At 46.2% G+C, this 19110-nt stretch overlaps 1 protein-coding gene across 2 annotated transcripts in view; it reads right to left on the reverse strand.

Annotated features, from left to right (window-relative positions):
* Window positions 1-1239: 1239 nt before the first annotated feature.
* SH3TC2 (SH3 domain and tetratricopeptide repeats 2) overlaps window positions 1240-19110 on the reverse strand; it is a 151179-nt gene continuing 133308 nt past the window's right edge. For both annotated transcript variants that reach the window (XM_053567039.1, XM_053567041.1), the window contains exon 17: window positions 1240-2939. In XM_053567039.1, coding sequence (XP_053423014.1) covers window positions 2712-2939 — 228 coding nt within the window. In that variant the 3' untranslated portion in view covers window positions 1240-2711. The remainder of the gene's footprint in view (window positions 2940-19110) is intronic.

The raw sequence follows: 19110 nt of genomic DNA on the forward strand, positions 1-19110 counted from the left end.
TCGCCCTCTAGTGGCCATGACAATTTGTCACTAAAATTTTGTGATGGTCTCTGCTTATTGAATTGAACTTAAATAAGTTTATAGCTCTGGAGTGAGTTTAATTAATAACTTACATATGTATGAAACATAATATATCCATTTACATAGTAATTTATTAATTCACAACTAATCATTAGTGCCTAACATATGCCCAGGACACGCCAACAAGCGTGTAAGACGTCCCCCCTGCCCATGGTGCTCATACCCCAGGGAGGGAACAGGGCACTCAGTAAACCCCCCAAAGTGAGCTAAATACCACTTGGATGGGGAAGAAAATGTACAGTGCACTCATATCAAATACAGGAAGTGATAGACCTTCTTCAGGAAGGCTTCTCTGAAGAAATAATGTTTAAACTTGGGGTTGAAAGATGAAAAAGAATTGACAAGGCAAAATGGGGGAGAAGGGTAGGAAGAAAGGAAATGACAATGATATCCAGGCAAAAAAGAGCTTGAGTAGGAAGGGAAGGCAGGGGCAGAGAGTGGTACAAAAGGGGACTGAAGGAGTCGGTGGTGTTATCATCACCCTCGCTTTCTCGTTACTAGGGAAACTGAGGCCCAGAGATGTGCCCCGAGCTGGTCACAGTGCCACAGCTTCTGCTTAGTGATAGAAACCAGAAAGCCTGATGGACAGCACAGGGTGGAAAGTGCTGGGCAGGGAGATGCAGGAATGGGTGGTCTGGGGGTGGGGAAGCACACAGCTCCCCAGACTGATGAGCACTGGTGAGCAGCAACACAGGTCACCTAGGTCTCCCTGCCATTTGACAGTGGAGAAAACAGGCCCAGAGAATGCACCATCTTATAGCCACTGAACAGCAAAGTTCCCCAGTGTCCAGGTCTGCAGGAGCCAGGGCCTCCTCACTGCTTTCCAGAGAAGCTCTCGCAGGCTCCCTCACCTTACCCAAAGCCCCAGTTCCCATGAGTGCCTCCACCTCCCATCCAAATTGTCCGCTCTTCACTATGGGTTCTTCAGTCCTAGGGTCTATTGCCATCGCCGTGGGAGGCTTCAGGTTTCTCAGGGATTAACTGTGTGTCCCCCAGACCCTGCCCACCCCACCTCACCCCAGCCCCAACCTGCTGCTGCTGTATTGAGGTGCTGAGCTCCTATGAGCTTTGCCCTTTGGGGCCTGCTCACTCACCATTCCCCTCCCTCAGACCACTTTACTGGAAACCATCCCCACCCTCCCTGGAGCTCTTCTTCTGCACACCTCCATTGGAGCATGGATCACACCTCGTGTTGGTTGCCTAGTTCCCTGTCTATCCCACTAACTAGACTTGAGCACCCCAAGTTCAAGGACTGTCTATCTCATTTTCTCCTGTATCCTCAGCAGCTAACATACTGCCTGGCACCTGGAAAGTGACCATGACTATTTGCTAATGGGTAATGAGTAAAGGAAGATGAATGACTCTAACCCCAGCAGCCTGCTGTTTACCACCACGCATTGTGTTTCTCATCTCCATTCTCGATCCACCTCTGCCCTCTTGTCTAACAGGGGCCTGCCTGCTGCTGCAGGAGAAAGGAAACAGTCCCCACTCCCAGCCCAGAGAGTGACTCATCAGCCTGATCACTTGTGGCAGTTGCTGGTGTCCCTTGACCTCCCAGGGGAAAGTGGAATAAGAGGCAATAAGGAGCTGTCTGCATTTCAGACTTCTTAGATATTCTCTCCCAAAAAACATGTTTTCCTGGTGACTAGAGTTGCATCTGAAATTCGGATTTTCTTTGTTACCAATTTCTACAGCATGGTGAAGCTTCTCTCTGAGTGAGTCTACAAATCATCACAGACTTCAAGGCCAAAACTCCTGTACAAGGTATCTCATTTAGGGTAACCCCAGTAGGAATCAGTTTATTCCCCAGCTTGCATGCAAAAAGCATCCTGCTGGTTGTATTGAATTGATGGCAAGTGTGACGGAAGAAACACCACCCACTGTGCCAGGCTACCTGAAGGGATTGTGATCAGTGGAGAATAGACTGGTTTATCCCTGCCTTCCATGGAACTAACATTCTTACAGGAAATAGAGAATTAATAAACTTACTGCAATTACTCAATGACAACTGAGCTGCAAACTGAGGAGGAAAAGTGCAAAGTGTCAAAAGAGCTCAGCCTGGGTGACCCGGCCTCACCTGGAAGGTCAGGGTGGCTGTCCTGAGGCTGCGACATTTGGGCTGAGAGCTGAAGGATAAGTAGGTGTTAACTAAGCTAAGGGAGGGAAGGAGTGTGTGCATGCGGAATGTGTGTGCATGTGAGCAAGTGTATGCCACAAGTGCATTGTGTGTGCATATGTGTGTGTGCGTGTGGGTGAACATGTGTGCACACACATGTGAGAGTATGCATATGCCACAAGTATATTGTGTAAGTACGTGTGTGTGCATGAGCACGCGTACTCCAAAGGTGCACATGTGTGCAGACTGCAAGTGCATGTAAGGAACACGTGTGTGCCACAGGTATATTATGTACATGAGTGTGCACATGTGTGAGCAAATTAGGTGCATGTGTGAAAGCATAAACACCACAGTACATTGTGTATATTCTGTGTGCACATGTGTATAAGTGTATGTATGCCACAAGTGTGTGTGTATGCATGGGTTGCAGGTGCATATGTGCGTGTGTGTGTGTATCCTGACGACATGTGTGTCTCACAGAGTTGCACTCCTCAGCCTCTGGGTCACCTTCCCATCATAAGTCAGTCATCGTGAGGCATATTTCAAGCCTCCGCTGTACTGTGCAGTAGTTCCAAGCCTCTTTTGGCTCATGGGTGATTTCAGTCAGTAATAACAATAACAGCTGCTCTGTGTTAACTGTGTGGCAGTCACTGTGAAGGATGCTGCATGTATGCTCTCTCCTGCACTTCTCCAGCAACCCCGAAAAGCAGGCATGCCTCCAGCTCCTGGTTATTGTCCCATTCTGCAGAAGAGAAAACAAAGGCTCAGGGAGAGGAAGGCTTTTTCTCAAGATTGTCCTGCAAGTTAGTTTTGCAGCTGTGCTTTGAACACAGGTCTGTATGAACCAAAGCATCTAATCCACTCTCTTTTTCCTGTCACTAGGGCAAGGGACATGGCAGATCAGCCATATGGCAGGGCCCCTCCCACTGTTACTGTACCAACACCCTCCCCACAATGAAATCAAAAATCTTCAATGAAACCTTGACCTACTTCAACCACCAGTCTACTGTATGACCTTGGAAAAGTCCCCTGCTCTTTCTTGCCCTGGAGAGTTTGCTGAGCTCTGTCATTCTGCATGAAATAGCATTGCAGACTCTGGGCAGATTATATAATCTTGCAAACGCTCTGTTTCCTCATTGCTAGCATGGAGCTAATAATGGTGCCTTCCTGCTGATATACTGTGTCAGGATTAACTGAGCTCATGTGTGATGAATGCTCAGCCTCATGACTGCCTCACCATGCACACTTAATAAATTACAGCTGTCACTGATGCTGAGGACGCCAGAGAGCCAGAGGGCTGAGAGGACCATCCTGGGAATCAGACAGAAGTGGGTTCAAATACTCACTTTGTCTTCCAATGGCCATGTGACCTTGGCAAAAGTTATTTAGCTGTCAAATTTTATTCACTTGTAAAATGGGAATGAAAATAGCGCTTAGCTCATAGGTTTGTTTGAGGAATAAATAAGACAATGCTCTTAGCACAAGGTGATTGTCTTACAAATGTTAGCTAACATTCTTGTTATTTATGCATATTGAGCATGTTATAAAGAAGGATTTTTTGTGGTCTCATTTTGTTCTAGTTCAGGGTTTTAGCAAAAAAGGAAGGAAGCAGCTGGTTTGATCAGGTTTACTAGATATTAGAATGTTTGTAAAATCATCTTAAAGAAAAAAAAAAAAAAGGCCGGACCTGGCTCAGTGTCACTTTGGCTCTGAGGCTGGCAGTACAGTGCAGTTTATTCTGGTGCTGGCTCCTGGTTCGGTTAGGTTCGAGGCCACAGCTATGAGTAAGTGTTTCACTCTTGCCAAAAGCTATAATCCTGGTCATACTCTAAATATTTATACTGTAAGAAACCAAACCTGCCCAACCTTCAAGGGTCACAAGAGCAGCTCCCTCACTCACTGGAGTCCATTCATTCATCTAGCTCTGGATTAGTGACCATCCACCCCCCGCCAGGCACTGGGCACTGGTCATGCTGGTAGCTAATGGGATGAAAACCAGTGGACAGCTTTGGCCAAATTTGGTGAAATAGTCAAGTCAGGGCCCTCAACTGCCCCTGGGCAATGCAGGGGACATATCACAGTGTGGTCTGTTCCGGCTGTGGCAGGCCCTTAGCAATAGTCTCAGGCAGGAAATACACTTCTTAGGTAGGGAAACCGAAGCCCAAAAAAAAGGGAAGCCCACCTAGGATCCTGCTTTCCTGAGGCCTGGGTCAGCACCTCTCTTGGGCACCCCCCCCACTCCTAAATGCCCAGAGGTTTCATCCACTTTATAAAGAGCAACTGATTCTCCAGAAATTTTAGCCTACACACCACCCCAAACATTGTGATAGTAAAAATAAAAAAGCAATATCACCAATAACATAGCTATTATGTTATTAGTGGGTGATTTCTTGGTGCTGAGTACTTCATTAAACATTTTATATGCATGTCTCATTTAACATGTAAAATAATCTCATTGAGTAGGCCATTATTATTCCATTTTACAGAAGAGAAAACTGAGGCTCAGAGAAGAAAAGGGATTTTCCCATAACATACATGGTAGAAGTCGCACATCTGTAATTGAACTTAACTCTGCCCAACTCCAAACCCAGTGCACATGACTACCATGCAATATCCCCCTATGGGACGCAGAGCACAGGGGACCCACCCTCCCACATCCTCCTCCTCCTGTGCTCACCTGGCAACTAATGGTTGATGCCTGCAGCCAGAAGGGAGGAATAAAGAACAGCAGGTGGAAAGCAAAGAGGCTTTAAATCTTGCAGTTGGCTTGAGCACCCACTAAGCTCCAGGACAGTGACAAGCTCAAGGATGATGAGGGTACACAGCAGTGGAGAGCTCACTAGGAGGTGAGGAGATGGATGGCAGATATACAAAACTGCTCCCATGCCTGTCTCAGATGAAGGGTGGTACCAGGTGTCATAGACCTGTTAAGTGAGATGGGGCAAACCATTTCCTCTCTACAGTAAGTAGAAGGAGCTCAGTGAGCTCAGTACACTGATTCACCCCAAAGTGTCTGAACCCAGGGTGAAATATTAGCTCTGCTTCTAATCAAGCATGTGGCTTCACAGAATATCACTCTAGTAGGTATTGGGAGTCTTCTTCCATTAAATGGACATGAAAATGTCTATTTCATAGCATCATTATAAGAACTAAATGAATTACTTCTTCTGTGGAAGGCACTCAGAGCTGTACCTAAAAACCAATAAGAACTATATACTTTTTGCTACTTTTTTTTTAATTTTGTAAACTAGAGGTAATAGTATCTGATTGTTTGAATTAAGATGCTTTCGGCTACAAAGTAACAGAATACCTAATCCAAAGTGACTTTAACAAGAAGCTTTTCATAGGATCTTCTATAATGAGAACCATCTGAATGGAGCAGGTTCCAGGCTCAGGGATGTCCCCAGGAATGCAGGATCTTCCCTCCCCCTCCCACCATGCTTCACAAATCATTAACATCTCCCCTCATGTCCCAGGACGGCTGCAGCACATGCAAACAAAGCCACACTCAGACAAGGGACTCTCTCTTGCATCTATTGCTCTCTTATGAGGGGGAAAATATTTCCTAAAACTTCTCAGAAGACTTCCCTTTTCTGTTGTTAACTAGAACAGGGTCAGGAGACCACCTCTGGCCACTGTAGAGGGCTGAAAAAGCAAGATTCTGGCATTTTCTGTCAGCATCTAGAGCTGGGCTCCACAGCTAAGAAGACAGGGGGGTGAGGTGAGGAGAGTGACTGGGTAGGAGATCGGCGTGCCACACACAGTCTTGAGAAGGAAAGCTGAGAAAAGGTGCAGGAATACTGTGAAAGATCCACCCACCTCCATTGCAAGATTCTGTTCTTAGAAATAATAACATCCACAGCAGGGCAAATCCCTGTGGGATAGGACTAGAGTCTACAGAAATGCAAGATGCCAATAGTGCTAGGGTGTCCTGCTCTTTCCCCAAGGATACAGCAGATAAGGCGGAAAAATATTAATGGAAGGAAACCAACGGCTACATGGCCTGGACCATGAAAACTGATTACAGCCTCATAATGGAAAGCAAGAGGTCACCCACTTCCCACTGGTGGGTTATAAATAAAGTCAGAAAGGAAAGTCATGAAGTTCAGTTAATTCTCAGTGGGAGAATTCCTCGGACAGGAGAAAACTTTTGTTTAGAAAATACCTTGATGGGCCATTCTGTAGTAAGAAGTCAGCCCTCTGGCCATGCAAGCCTTTTAAAGGATCAGATGGTAAATATTTTGGAATTTTAGGCAATATGGTCTCTGTCGCAACTACTACACTCTAAGAATGTGTCAACGAGTGTGGCTGTGTACTAATTAAATTTTATTTATGCAGTTAGAGTGGTAAATTTGGCCCATAGGCAATAGTTTACCAAACTTTGCTCTACAGGACAGGTTGCATAAGATAACAATCTAGGCCAAGGGACTCGAACTGTACTACCCATGGTAGGATTTGACAGTTAAAACAGAGATGTGTAGCAGGCTGGGTGGGGACGGTGGCATGTGGAGAACAAATGACTCATGGAAAAGGAGCAGTTGCAAAAACCAATGTTATCAGATCCACCAATATTTCAAGGAAACCAGAAATGATGGCATCTTCTAAGTTTACGATGTGGGCAATTAGTTCAAAATTTTAAACCTGGTGCAGACCAAATTAAAAAATATCCAGGGGCCAGCACAGCTTGGGGGCAGCCAGTGTATGACCTCTGGCCTACAAGATTGGCCTTCCTGAGCAACATGCTATGACAACCAAGTGTACACATGACACGTTGGAGTGGCGTGATCCAGGAAACTTAGCACAAAACCAGTCTGACCTATTGCTAAGGGAATGCATAACTGTGGCTGTCCTGCCGGGTGACCAAGCGCGTGTGGGAAGCCATTCACATAAACGACCACACCGAGCCTCAGGTGTATGGTGACACTGAGTCTGGACCCTAATGCCCTCCCTGCCTCGCCAGTGCTCTGCTTTCTGTAAACAGCGCTGGCACCATCAGTACTCTGCGACATGAAGTGTTGTGAAATAGTCATCATCCAGACCTTCCCAATATACTTCAAAAAAGCAATAAGACCAGGCAGAAGATCATCTTTACAAACCATACAACCACACAGACTGGACAGCCTTCGGGCTTCCCCAGCTCCAAACCCTAACTCTAAGGCTCCGATAATGAGAAAAACAGGTCAAAAAACCCTTGCAGCCTGACACGTCTAACGGACAAAAGCAGGAGGACTCTCGCCAGCTTTTCTCCTGACACAAAGGCCCTTAAGTTATGTCCAACACTGTTTTGAGAAAGTCCAGGCACCAAAGACATGCCCTGGGCTACAGACAGCTCAGTGTGTGATGCTCTGTCCTTGACTATCTTTTATCTGGCCTCTTTTATCCTCCCCTGTTCACTGATTTCTTTGCCTTTCCCACCAGTTCTTCTAAGTCTACAGCATCCTGAGTATTTTCTGAGAGTTCCTCCCTCACCCAGCTCAGCTCTCCATCTTCCAGCCTTTTGCCCTGCTGCTGGCCTGGATCCTCAGCCTTAAGGGCTGCTCCAACCTGCCTTCAGTGATCTCTGTGGTCATGGTCTGCCTTCAGACCCTCTGCTCTGCCAGGGCACGTCCCAGGCCATGCCTGGCCTCGCCCTCCATAGCCAGTTTGATGTTTGCTCTTCTTGCCAAGGACCCTAAGCCCATGTCTGTAACTTGCTGGAGAAGACACCTACCTAGGTTCCACCCACCTATTTTGGCCACAAAGATTCCCCCTCACTTAGATCACTGAGAACCCCCCTATTGATTCCCTCAGCTACATATGGGGGCAAGCAGGGAAGGAAGGATGGAAAAGGATGCGAGCGAGAGGAAAATAGGCTACCTTTCTACCACAGATACGGCTCATTTCCACGCCCACTGAAGCCACGTCAGTTAACACTGGGGGTCGGGCCAGCAGTTTTCCAGTGGTTCCTCAAATCCCCCCAGGTAGGAGGGTTGAATCCTCTTGGCTCAGCCTCCCAAGTAGCTGGGATTACAGGCGCCCGCCACAAGGCCTGACGGTAGAAATGGGGTCTCACTCTTATTCAGTCTGGTCTCAAACTCCTGAGCTCAGGCAATCCAGCCGCCTCGGCCTCCCAGAGTGCTAGGATTACGGGCGTGAGCCAGCACTCCTGGCCACTCCCCTCTAACTTTACCAGAGTGAACTTCTAGGTTCTGGCAGTTTTGCTTCACCCACGCCCTGAAGTCAAGAGAGAAAATAGAGAAAATGTAGCCTCAGAGACCTTAGCTCTTCCTAATATTTCACTAGCTCAGGAACAGATTCCTTGGATGCCCATGACAACCTTCAAAACTAAAAATGTGTGCCAAGTAGGAGGATACGTTCCTGTGGCCCAATTAAGGGGCTGCTGCAAAATCTAGGGTCTGAGGCATGTTTGCTTTATCTGAGGTGTATTCTAACTTCGAAGTCAATTAAGCAGAGAGGAGAGGGTCAATGCAAAGTCAGTGTACAGTTGTCTGACCAGCCGAAGCCACTCTGTCCCGAAGAACATGAGCTGGGCTGAGGGGGCAGATCTACAGCAGGCCTCTGAGCACGTCCATCTCTCTTTCAGTGTTAGGTGGGAGCATAAACATCACAGCTCAGTAATTCCCATCTTCCTCTTGCACACTTCCGGCTTCCTCCCCTTGAGCCGCTACTCCCAATGATTGCTCTTTCGACAAATATACCAAGGCCCAGGAGAGGTCAGGAGTTAATAATAATAATATATGTTATTTATGGAAGGCCTCCTATGGGGCAGGACAGGTCCAGTGATTTGTCCAAGTTGTGTAAACTCATCACTACAGCAGCCCTGCCACTTTCCTCTTTTTGTAGGAAGTATTCACGCTGCTTGAATCACTGGGAAGTTTTTCATTTTATTGTACAGAATTCCGCTTCCATTTTTGTTTTCCTTGATTATCCTACACCCTCAGAAAAGGCTAATAAATGAAGCCCAATGGCTGCAGTTGGGGGAGGAGGCAGGGCTCAGCCTGTCTGAACGTTGACCTCAAACCCCTTCTCCTTCACCTGAAACACACGGTGAGGCTTGTGAGAAAGTCTGGTCTCTGTCTCTCTCTGGCCAATTCTAGTTCCAGAGGCAACGGCTCCCAACTACTGCTGGAAATCAGGGCCAACTAGAGCCCCAGGGAAAGAAGGAAACAGAACCTGAGATCCATTTGGATGAGGGTTCAGGAATGGCTCCCCTTGAACCCAGCAGTCTCCCTCAGACCACAGGAGACCACCTGGCCCTTCAGATCCCCCCACAGGGGCAGGGATGCCTGGGCCAGGACATTGTTTCTGTGGAATCTTCCCACCAATAAGTCTTCCAGCATGACCAGCTGTTTGGCCGTATTTAAACTGTCACCCAGCCAAGGCAGTTTGGTGGCACGCCCAAACTCCAACCCAGCAAACAACAGGTCCAAACGCCACGCCAAAACTTGTTTAAAACATCATTTGAACCAAACAGCCAGTGAATTTAAAAATACTCCAAGCAGAGAGCCAATGAGATTTGAAAACAAGCAAGATTGAAAATAAAAGGTAAAATATTCATTTACTTATTCACCCATTAGTTTATTATTTAAACCTGGCCTTTTTCCTGAAAGGATCTAAGATGTCAAGAGCTAAATCATCATTTTTAAATGAAATAGTATTACATGTGTTCTGTGAATTTCAATGATATCACAAAAATTTAACTTGCGTTAACATTGAAAACATAAAGTATGTGTGTGTGTGTGTGTGTGTGTGTCTGTGGTTGAACAGGTGGGGAAACTGAAGGTTGAGGAGGTTAAGACCCTTGCCAGGATCACACAGCAGAGGAGTGAGGCATGGGGACCACCCTGAGTTCTCTGCTACGTGTTGATGTGTTTGTGTATATGTGCCCACCTGCAACTGCTCAGGCCCCACTCCACAGTCTAAAATAAAAAGCTTTCCTTCTCTTTTGCTCCCAAACATTAAAAAGATACCACATCCGGGCAGCGCCTGTGCCTCAAAGGAGTGGGGCGCCGGCCCCATATGCCAGAGGTGGCGGGTTCAAACCCAGCCCCGGCCAAAAACCCAAAAACTGCAAAAAAAAAAAGATACCACATCCCGTATTTTCCACTTGAGTCATGCATCCATTCCTTCAGAATCAATTGTTGAAGTCCAACCATATGCTGCCCACTGAACCAGACACTTGAGATACAGTGGCCAGAAAGCCACGTACAATCACTGTATGCATTAAGCTTACATTTCAGACACTTGGGAGCCAGCAACATGTGCTCTGTGCTGAACTGGGGCATTCATTCTTGGAGGCCATCAGAGCTGGAAAACCACTTACAGGTCACCTACACCAGGGTTTTCCAAAGCCCAGCCATTCAAGTACCAACTTCCCAGCTTTTATCATATGCTCATGCCACCTTCATATATTTCTTTAAATATTCTCATCTAGACAAATATGTTTAAGAGAAAATCCTATATCACTGCTATAAACAGAAAACTATATTCACTCATCAAAAATTAAAGGTAACCATAAAGATAAATGCAAAAACATAAAACACTGTAGCTCAAGAAAAACAGAACCTAAAACATGTTCTCATTTTGCAAAAAAGTAAGATCAGGAGTGTTAAAAAGGTGCCAAAGACACTTTAAGTCTACACCAAGACTTTTTCCTTTCCTTAAACAGGAGGATTAAAGGAGAATTTGATCAGGCACAACTTTCTACTATGCAATTTTTTTTTAATGTTGTGTTAGATAGTCATGGGATTTTGGAAATCATGATCTTATCCAACCCTCTCATTTTTCAAAGAAGAATGGAGCCCAGAGACAGGCAGCTCCTGGACCTGGGTCACACAGCAAGTGAATGGCAGCCAAAAAATTCCCCAGGCTCTGGTTCCTACCATACCAGTATGTTCGGCTACAGTAAGCTGCAGATCACAAAACTAGCATCCGAATAAATTCTTGTATTTGACCTTTATCACAAATAAAGGCTGATCTTGATCCACTGTACTTTTGAGTGGGAAGAAACCATAATCCATCTCAAAGTGGCAGATACGGAGATCCCTCTCATTAGCAAAGGGGGAAGTTTTCCATTCTTTATTTGGTGTTTTCTGTATTCATGTCATAGCAGGTCTTGTAACTGAAATATCTACTGAGAGCCCAAATAAAACCTAGAAAATTTGTTGAATCTTCTAAACAACCTAAAGTCAAAATAGAATTCTTAGATAACTCTCCATGATATGGAATTCAGGGGAAAAAATTCCCAGGCCCACCCAGTAAGGACTCTTTGTCCTCTGACGTCCTCAGTGTGTCCCTCCTGTCCTCAGCAACCCTCACCACATATCAACTCTAACCCTTTAAATCAGGCCTAGGAGGTAGAGGGGGAAGCCCACTCTTGCCCACTGCAGTCACCTGCGGTTTGCCTGCCCCCAATCACTCTCAGAAGACAGCTGTCACCAATGGTGCCGGGCAATCACTATCAGAGCACACAAAACTACCAATCTAAAATAAAGAAGGGCGCATTCCAGAGTCCCTGCTCATGGGTTCTCTCTGGGAAAGTGAGGCCAGAGCATCAGAGTTCCTCTCCCAGGTAAGAAGGAAGGAAAAGAAGAAGCGGACAGTGAATGAAATCTGGCCGTTTTTCCCTCTTTCTTTTTGAGCTGATATAGGAACACTCAGGGCTCCTCAGAGGCACTGAAATCCACACTTCATGGAGGTAACTCAAGCTCAGCTTTGCCTGCCTGAGGGAGAGCGGCCTGCTTTGCCTCCCAGGTCAGACCATGCAGCTCTGCCTGAGCTGAGCAGCAGGATAACCCTTTGCCCTCCAGGGGTGGTGTCGTGTGAGCACCCAAAAGCAAAGAGAAGTGACTCTTGTTCCTAATGTGGAAAGAGCAGGACTTCCTATGATGCAGCTGGTGTTTCCTGAAATAGAACAGGATTTGAGCAAACGGTTTTCACCATGGGGGCAGGAAAAGCTACGAGTAGCTGGGTATTTCCTCAGAGGTGACTCAGACCCTCGCTCCTGGCCACTTGCTCGTCCTGGTGGGTCTGACTGTTTTCCAGTTATCACCCTCAGCCATCAGCTTCCCTCTCCCAGGCCCTCTTTGCCAGTGCACTTTGTCCCACCAGCCTATGCTAGTTCTGGGGAGGCCACGTCTCTGTTTTTCCTCTTATGTCATTTACACTCAGCTCCAGTTTCTATTTTGAAAATGATTAGGTCTTGATCAACAGCTCATCTTTGTGCCCAGAACCCCTCCTGTCTGGCTCTGCCTCCATGCAAGAGAGATGATGATTTATGTTTATCTCAACCAGAGGCAAGAGGCTTCTTCCAAATTTGCAATTTGGAATTGTTTTCAAATTCTGGGCACAGGCCCAGATACCACCAGAATTAGTCGGAAAAAAGTGTATTAAGGGTGCTGAGTCAATGAAGACTGCCTTAGTCATGCTGCCTCACCCGAAACCCTTTCCCAAACTCTCCAGCTCTTCTTCAAATTGGCTCCTACTCAGTCAACATTTAGTGAGTTTTGACTACGATCTAGGCAGTGAACTTGGGCTACAGATTCAAAGGACCACAACAGAGTGGCTGTGAAGCACTGGGACAGTCTCAGAGCAAGGCAGCCATGCCCTGGCCCCACTTGCCTCTCACGCTCAGTTCAGCACCCCAGCCCTTCCCACTCTGCTTGACCCCACCACCCTTCCTTCTGCTCCTGGCTGCCCTGCTCTTGCCTCTGCCTGGAATGGTCAGTTCCCTTCTTCTCACTCGGCTACAAGCTAGCCTGGGTTTATACACCCTCCCCAGAGAGATCTTCCCCAATCATCTTATTATCCCTGTAGCTTCCCCACACCCCCCCTCCCCAGTGGTCCCTATCATATCACCTTCCCCCAACATGCAGCATTTTTTTATTAAATCATAGCTGTGTACATTAATGCGATCATGGGGCACCATACACTGGTTTCATAGACCGTTTGACACATTTTCATCACACTGGTTAACATAGCCTTCCTGGCATTTTCTTAGTTATTGTGTTAAGACATTTATATTCTACATTTACTAAGTTTCACATGTACCCTTGTAAGATATACTCAGCCCTACTATGAAACTAATTTATGGCTTTCATATGAAAGCTATAACCCAGTTATAACCTAAGAATATGGGGAAGGGGAAAAGGGAGGGGAGGGAAGGGGGAGGATGGGCGGAGGGAGGGTGATTGGTGGATTACACCTGCAGCATTTTTTCATTGACATTAGTTTATCTACTTACATATTACATATTGCCTGTTTATTTGTTTGTTTGTTTGTTTGTTTTTTGAGATAGAGTCTCACATTGTCATCCTCAGTAGAGTGCTATGGCATTGTAACACTCAGCAAACTCAAACTCTTAGGCTCTAGTGATTCTTTTGCCTCAGCCTCCTGAAAAGCTGGGATTACAGGAGCCTGTCACAACGTCTGGCTATTTTTAGAGACAGGAGTCTCACTCTTGCTCAGGCTGGTCTTGAATTCGTGAGCTTAAGTGATCTGCCTGCCTCAGCCTCCCAGAGTCATACTGCCTATTTCCACAAAACAGAATGTAATCTTCACAAGGGCATTGAACCTTTGTTCATCACTATGCCCTCAGTATCATAAACAAGGTTGGCACATGTTAAATGTGCCAACAATACTTGGTGATTAAATGAATGAATACCCTACATAGGAGAGCAGAGAGAGGCTTCATAAGGATGTGACTTTAGGAGGCTGTCCAAAAAGCAGTTATAAAATGACCATCTCTACGCAAAGGCATGAAGTGTTGGGGAATGGTGGGCAGGTACTGTGGGACAGGGTGAGCCATCTAAATGGAGGCTGAAAAAGCTGAGGGGACCCATGTGGTGATGATTGTTGATTGCTAGCATCAGAAGTTTTTGTTTTTTATTTTTTTCTGCTAGGGCAGAGATGAGTTCACTTGTCAGCTAGACCTGAAGGAAGCAGCTAATCGTATTTCACAGGGGGTCTTTGCCCATACATATGAAGGGATCGGGGTTCATGCTGTGGACTAGGCTCTACGCTAGCACCCTGTTGATACTATCACTACCACTAACTAACACTCACCATGTATCCAGCACTCCACTAGCACCATCTTATTTAATCCTTATAACATTCTTAGACAAGATCTTTTTTCCCCCATTTGGCAGAAAAAAATAGAAATGATTTGTTTAGAATCTGCTAAGTGGCAGAGCTGGGATTTGAACCTAAATAATCTAACACCAGAGCCCAGACACTGCTGCCTTACATTCCTTCAGGCTGGAAAACCTTCTCAATTTTGCATGAAAAGGTGACCAAAATGGAGGATTCTAGATTCTTTGCTGTCCTCATTTTCAGGTCCAGATGCCTGTGATATACACATATGTCATCCACTGTCCTGTTTAAAATGTCAGCATTTGGCCTTCAAACCCATGCCACTGAATTCCACAGACACTGAGGCTGGCGTGTGTGGCCAGGGTATTGACTGAGCCACTCAGCTCAAATGTAACCTCTTTGGGTATCACTCAAAATTAAAGAGTTGATCTCTATCTTCAAGGATGTTTGAGGCATGTAAGAGATTAAAGCAAGGATAAAAAGGAAGACTGGAATTAGTGCTGAGGGAGTTCTAAGCAAAACACACAATCTGCAAGCCCTTCAATTGGCCTGACAATAATTCTTAAGGTAGAAGCAAAGGTCCTTGTTGGGCCTTGCATGGTCATTCCTTAAATCCATGAAGCTCAGTGGCTTCATGGAAGCCGGCTATTTCACGTCAAATTCCCCTCTATCAGGCTTTAGGCAACGTGGTCTAAAGGCAACATGACCACTCCCTCGGCTCTTAGCACAGCAGCAGTATCGTATTTATCTGAGTGCTAATCTGTGTGACATTGGTCTTCCCCGCTAGAATGTGAGCTCCATGAAGGCAAAGACTCATCTACTTTTCCTCAATATTCTCTCCCCAGGGTCCTGCACAGGGCCTCCTGGATGCTCAGTAAAATAGGCTGAATAAATGAGCTCAGAGTTGGAAGGCAGTTCTTACATGGAGATAGAGGGTAAATTACTTAATCTCTTTAATTTTCTCATTTGCAATTTGGATAATATCTGTTCTTTATCCTTTTTAATACTATGAAATAAAATTCAGTGCTTTATAGATTACTAAGTGCTCTAAAGATTATTTCTACTTCAGAACTACAGATAGAGTATATCCCCAGGATTTGGAGCACTTTCAGACATGTCAACACCGAAGAAAGCAAGCTGAGAGGCCAGTGAAGGGAGGCACTCTGTTAAAATGGAGATGGCCACAGGCCTGTAAATTTAGTCATCATTGTGTCACCTGAGATCACCTGAGATGCCTGAAATAGCACAGGTTGCTGTGGTCTTAGTAATTGAACGCTGATGGGTCTAAGGTCACGGTTGTTATTGGAACAGACTGGCCATGTGTGTGGTTTGAGGGAGAAAGGGGAGACCAGCAGATGCATCTGTGTCTCCAGCATACTCTGAGGAAGGGGAAGCTCTGATGGGCAACCAGCTCCAAGTTACAAACATCCTCATGGTTAGAGAAATGAACTCGTAACACTTCCAAGGGAACTCTACCAACTGACCACACCCATATTCAATTATTGCTAAATATTTTCATACCTAACCTCATCCTCTAGCTGAGCTATCCTCTGGTTGCCACTAAACTGGTGGGAAAAAACCCAGGTTTGGAGGCTGAAAACTGAGTTAAGTCCTAGAAAATAAACAAGCTACCAAATATTGAGTCCTTACCATGTGCCAGGCACTGTGCTAAGCACATCACATTTTATTTACTCTGCTGAACAGCCCTCTAATGCTGGCAGTAGTGCCCTCATCCCCACTCCACAGAGGAGGACACAAGCCTAGCTGCCTGCCAAGCACTGTACGTCTCTGTTTCCATGTCCACTGAATGAGACTACGCATCTCCCAACAGAGTAATCATGAAAATCAAGTTCAAGGGGACTGCTGGAGGGGCGTGTCACATGGGGTTTAGGTCCCAGGACCAAGAGCATCAGCATCACCTTATGGCTTGTTAGAAATGCAGAATTTGGAGTCCGACTCCAAACCTATGGAGCCAGAATCTGCATTTTAACAAAATTGCCAGCTGGTGTGTGTGCACTTTGAAAGTCTTGAGCAGCTCTGGTGTAAGGTCATTAGCCACCCACCCTGCGTGTTGTTGAGCTGGCATCTGACTCATTACTGTCTTCTAAATTTGGTTAGTAAGAATCTATCACAGTCTACCTTGATTACTCCTAGGCCAGTTTAAAATGCACACAAATCAATTACAGATTTTGATTAAATGCCAATTCTCCTTCACTCAGTCTGGGGTGAGCCTCCAGAAACCGCACTTCTCAAGAACATGCTCCCAGGTGATGCCACACCGAGGGCCATGGACTACACTCTCGGTAACAGAGACTAGAGGAAACTTCAGAACAAATATCTCTGTCCTGAAAGTGGAAAACCAGACCTTGTGCTGGGCTGGCTTCATTCAGGAGGCCCTTCAGCTAGAGCATTCACGTCTAGAGAGCAGGGAGCATCTCTCATCCTCCTTGTGTTCTCAGCACCAAGCGTCTTGTCACAAAGAGGCACATGTCATTACTGAATGAGTGGCTGCACATCACTCCCCTGCTTAACACTGTCTGGTGGCTTCCTGTATACATTACCCCCACATTACTTACCAGAGCTCGCAGAGCCTGACCTGGCCTGACCCCCACCACCTCCCTGACCCCTTCTTACCTCTCTCCCACCAGGAAATCCCCACCGCAGCAGCCTTTTTTCTGTTTCCCAAACACACCAAGCTTTTTCCTGCCGTAGGGTCTTGGCACCTGCTCTCCCCTCGCCCTGGAATGCCCTCTCTCCAGCTCTTTCCGTAGCTGCCTCCTCAGCTCAAATTTCACCTCCTCAGCAAGCTGTCCCTGCCTGACCTGTCTAACCTGGTGTACCCACACCCAACCCCAAAACTCTCTATCATGCATTTAACTTTTTCTCAGCCCTTATCAACCTGAAAATATTTTATTTGTTTATTTACTTGTTAGTTGTTATTTCCTCTCTGATTCTTATGAAGGCAGAGACTTTTTCTACAACTCTTGTTGCATAGTAGATGCTCAGTAAATTGTTGTGGAGTGAATGAATGAATGAATGGGCCAACCCACCTCAAGGAATCATAACTTGCTTCTGTCTCTGCAATAAGGGAAAGGAGGCTGAGCACTATGAGAGGCTAGAAGAGGAGGGAGCATTTCATCTGGATGGGGAAGTGAGGGTGGCAATCAGGGCAGGCTCCCTGAAGGAAGTGATATTTAAACTTTACCTTAATGTGTGGAAAGGATTTTAATAGGCAATAATAAGTGGAAACAGCCACTGGAGGCAGAAAGAACAGCTTGGGCAGAGGTGCAGGGGCTGGCAAGTGCAGGAAGGCTTAAAGAAGAGGCATTCTGCTGATGGGTGGAGACTGAGGACTGCCCCATTCCTGCCCAACCCAGGACTCCAGGCAGAGACAGCCCTCTCTGGAAGAGTGACAGAGCCTGGCAGGGCTCCTGCCCCTGAGCAGCTAAGATCACTGCCTTCCCTCAGGCAGGCCATGGCCAAACCCCAGCCAAGAGGACAGAGCCTAGAATTCTGAGGAGGCAAATAGAGCGCTGCTAGGGGCCAGGTGGGCCCAGAGCCCAGGGTCCAACTCCACCCCACTCCCACCTCACTCCAGCAGGGACTTTGTGGCCCAGCTGGCTTCTGTCCTTGTCTCCATGGTTTTTTCAGTCCAAGAGTGGGCAAACATCTTTTGTAAAAAGCCACATAGTAAATATTTTCGGCCATTTGGTCTGTGCTGCAGCTTAGCAGCTCTGCTGTTGTGACAGGAAACCAGCCATAGACAGACACAAGCATATGTGTGGGTCAATGGCATCTTATAAGAAGTAGGAGGCTTATGTTTTGTTTGTGGAACACCTGCCTCTTTTGAGACCCCCAAAGGCCCACTCTCCAGCCTGTGCTCCCTGCCCCTTGATTCTCTCCATCAAGGCACTCTGGATCTTTAAGGGCTTCTGCAAAACGTGTCTCTCTCTCTCTCTCCCTTCCCCTGTGCTCCTTCACAGATAGCTCCCCCTTTCTGTTAAGTCCAGGCTTCAATAATCCCGACTCATCCTCACTTAACAGTCACGCTGTCAAGAAAACTTTACGGCTCCTCCGGGTATGCCTCTATATTCACCTTTCATAGGTCTTTGCACATTGCAATTCTTTTATTATCCTCATGGAATCATTTGTCCAAGGTCCCTGCTTATTGCTATATGCAAACGGGAAGTAACCTCTTTGATCAGCTTTATTGGCCATTCTATTCCCTGAACCAAGGATAGGGAGTCTGGCACATAGAAGGTCATCAGAAAACATTTGTGGACTGTCACTAAGTGGTGGCTCTGAAGACTTGTGCATTCATTCATTCACTACTACTTGTCAAGCACCTGCTATGTGCCAAACATTGTGCCATACAGAAAGGGCACAAGAGTGACACATGGCACAGAAGGTCTCTGTCCTCTCAAGGAGCTCCTATTGTATTTGGAGGCAACGCATTTCCAGAGATGGGATTTTGTACATCTCATTGTGTGACTTTAACAGGCCATTTAATTGTCTGAGCTGCCAAAAAGATAGAAAAGGTGAACAAAATCACCTGGTTTAGAGTTTGGAACTAAATTTTGAGGAATCCTAGGGTTCTGTAGTGTTCCCCAGGTTCAGCAAACAATGATATATTTCTCTCCAGGAAAATTCAAATAATCTAAAGAAGCTCTTTGTTGTTGTTGTTGTTTTCTGGTTGAGTTCCACTGAAAAGTTCACATGTAACATAGGTTCCACTGCTAAAGAAAAAGGTGGAAGCCACTTGCTTGATCCAGCTTCATTCTGGTTATGGTATTAACATAGGGATAAGGCAGAAAAGGAAGGTC

The sequence above is a fragment of the Nycticebus coucang genome, chromosome 17 (genome assembly GCF_027406575.1).
Source record: "Nycticebus coucang isolate mNycCou1 chromosome 17, mNycCou1.pri, whole genome shotgun sequence".
Lineage (NCBI taxonomy): Eukaryota > Metazoa > Chordata > Mammalia > Primates > Lorisidae > Nycticebus > Nycticebus coucang.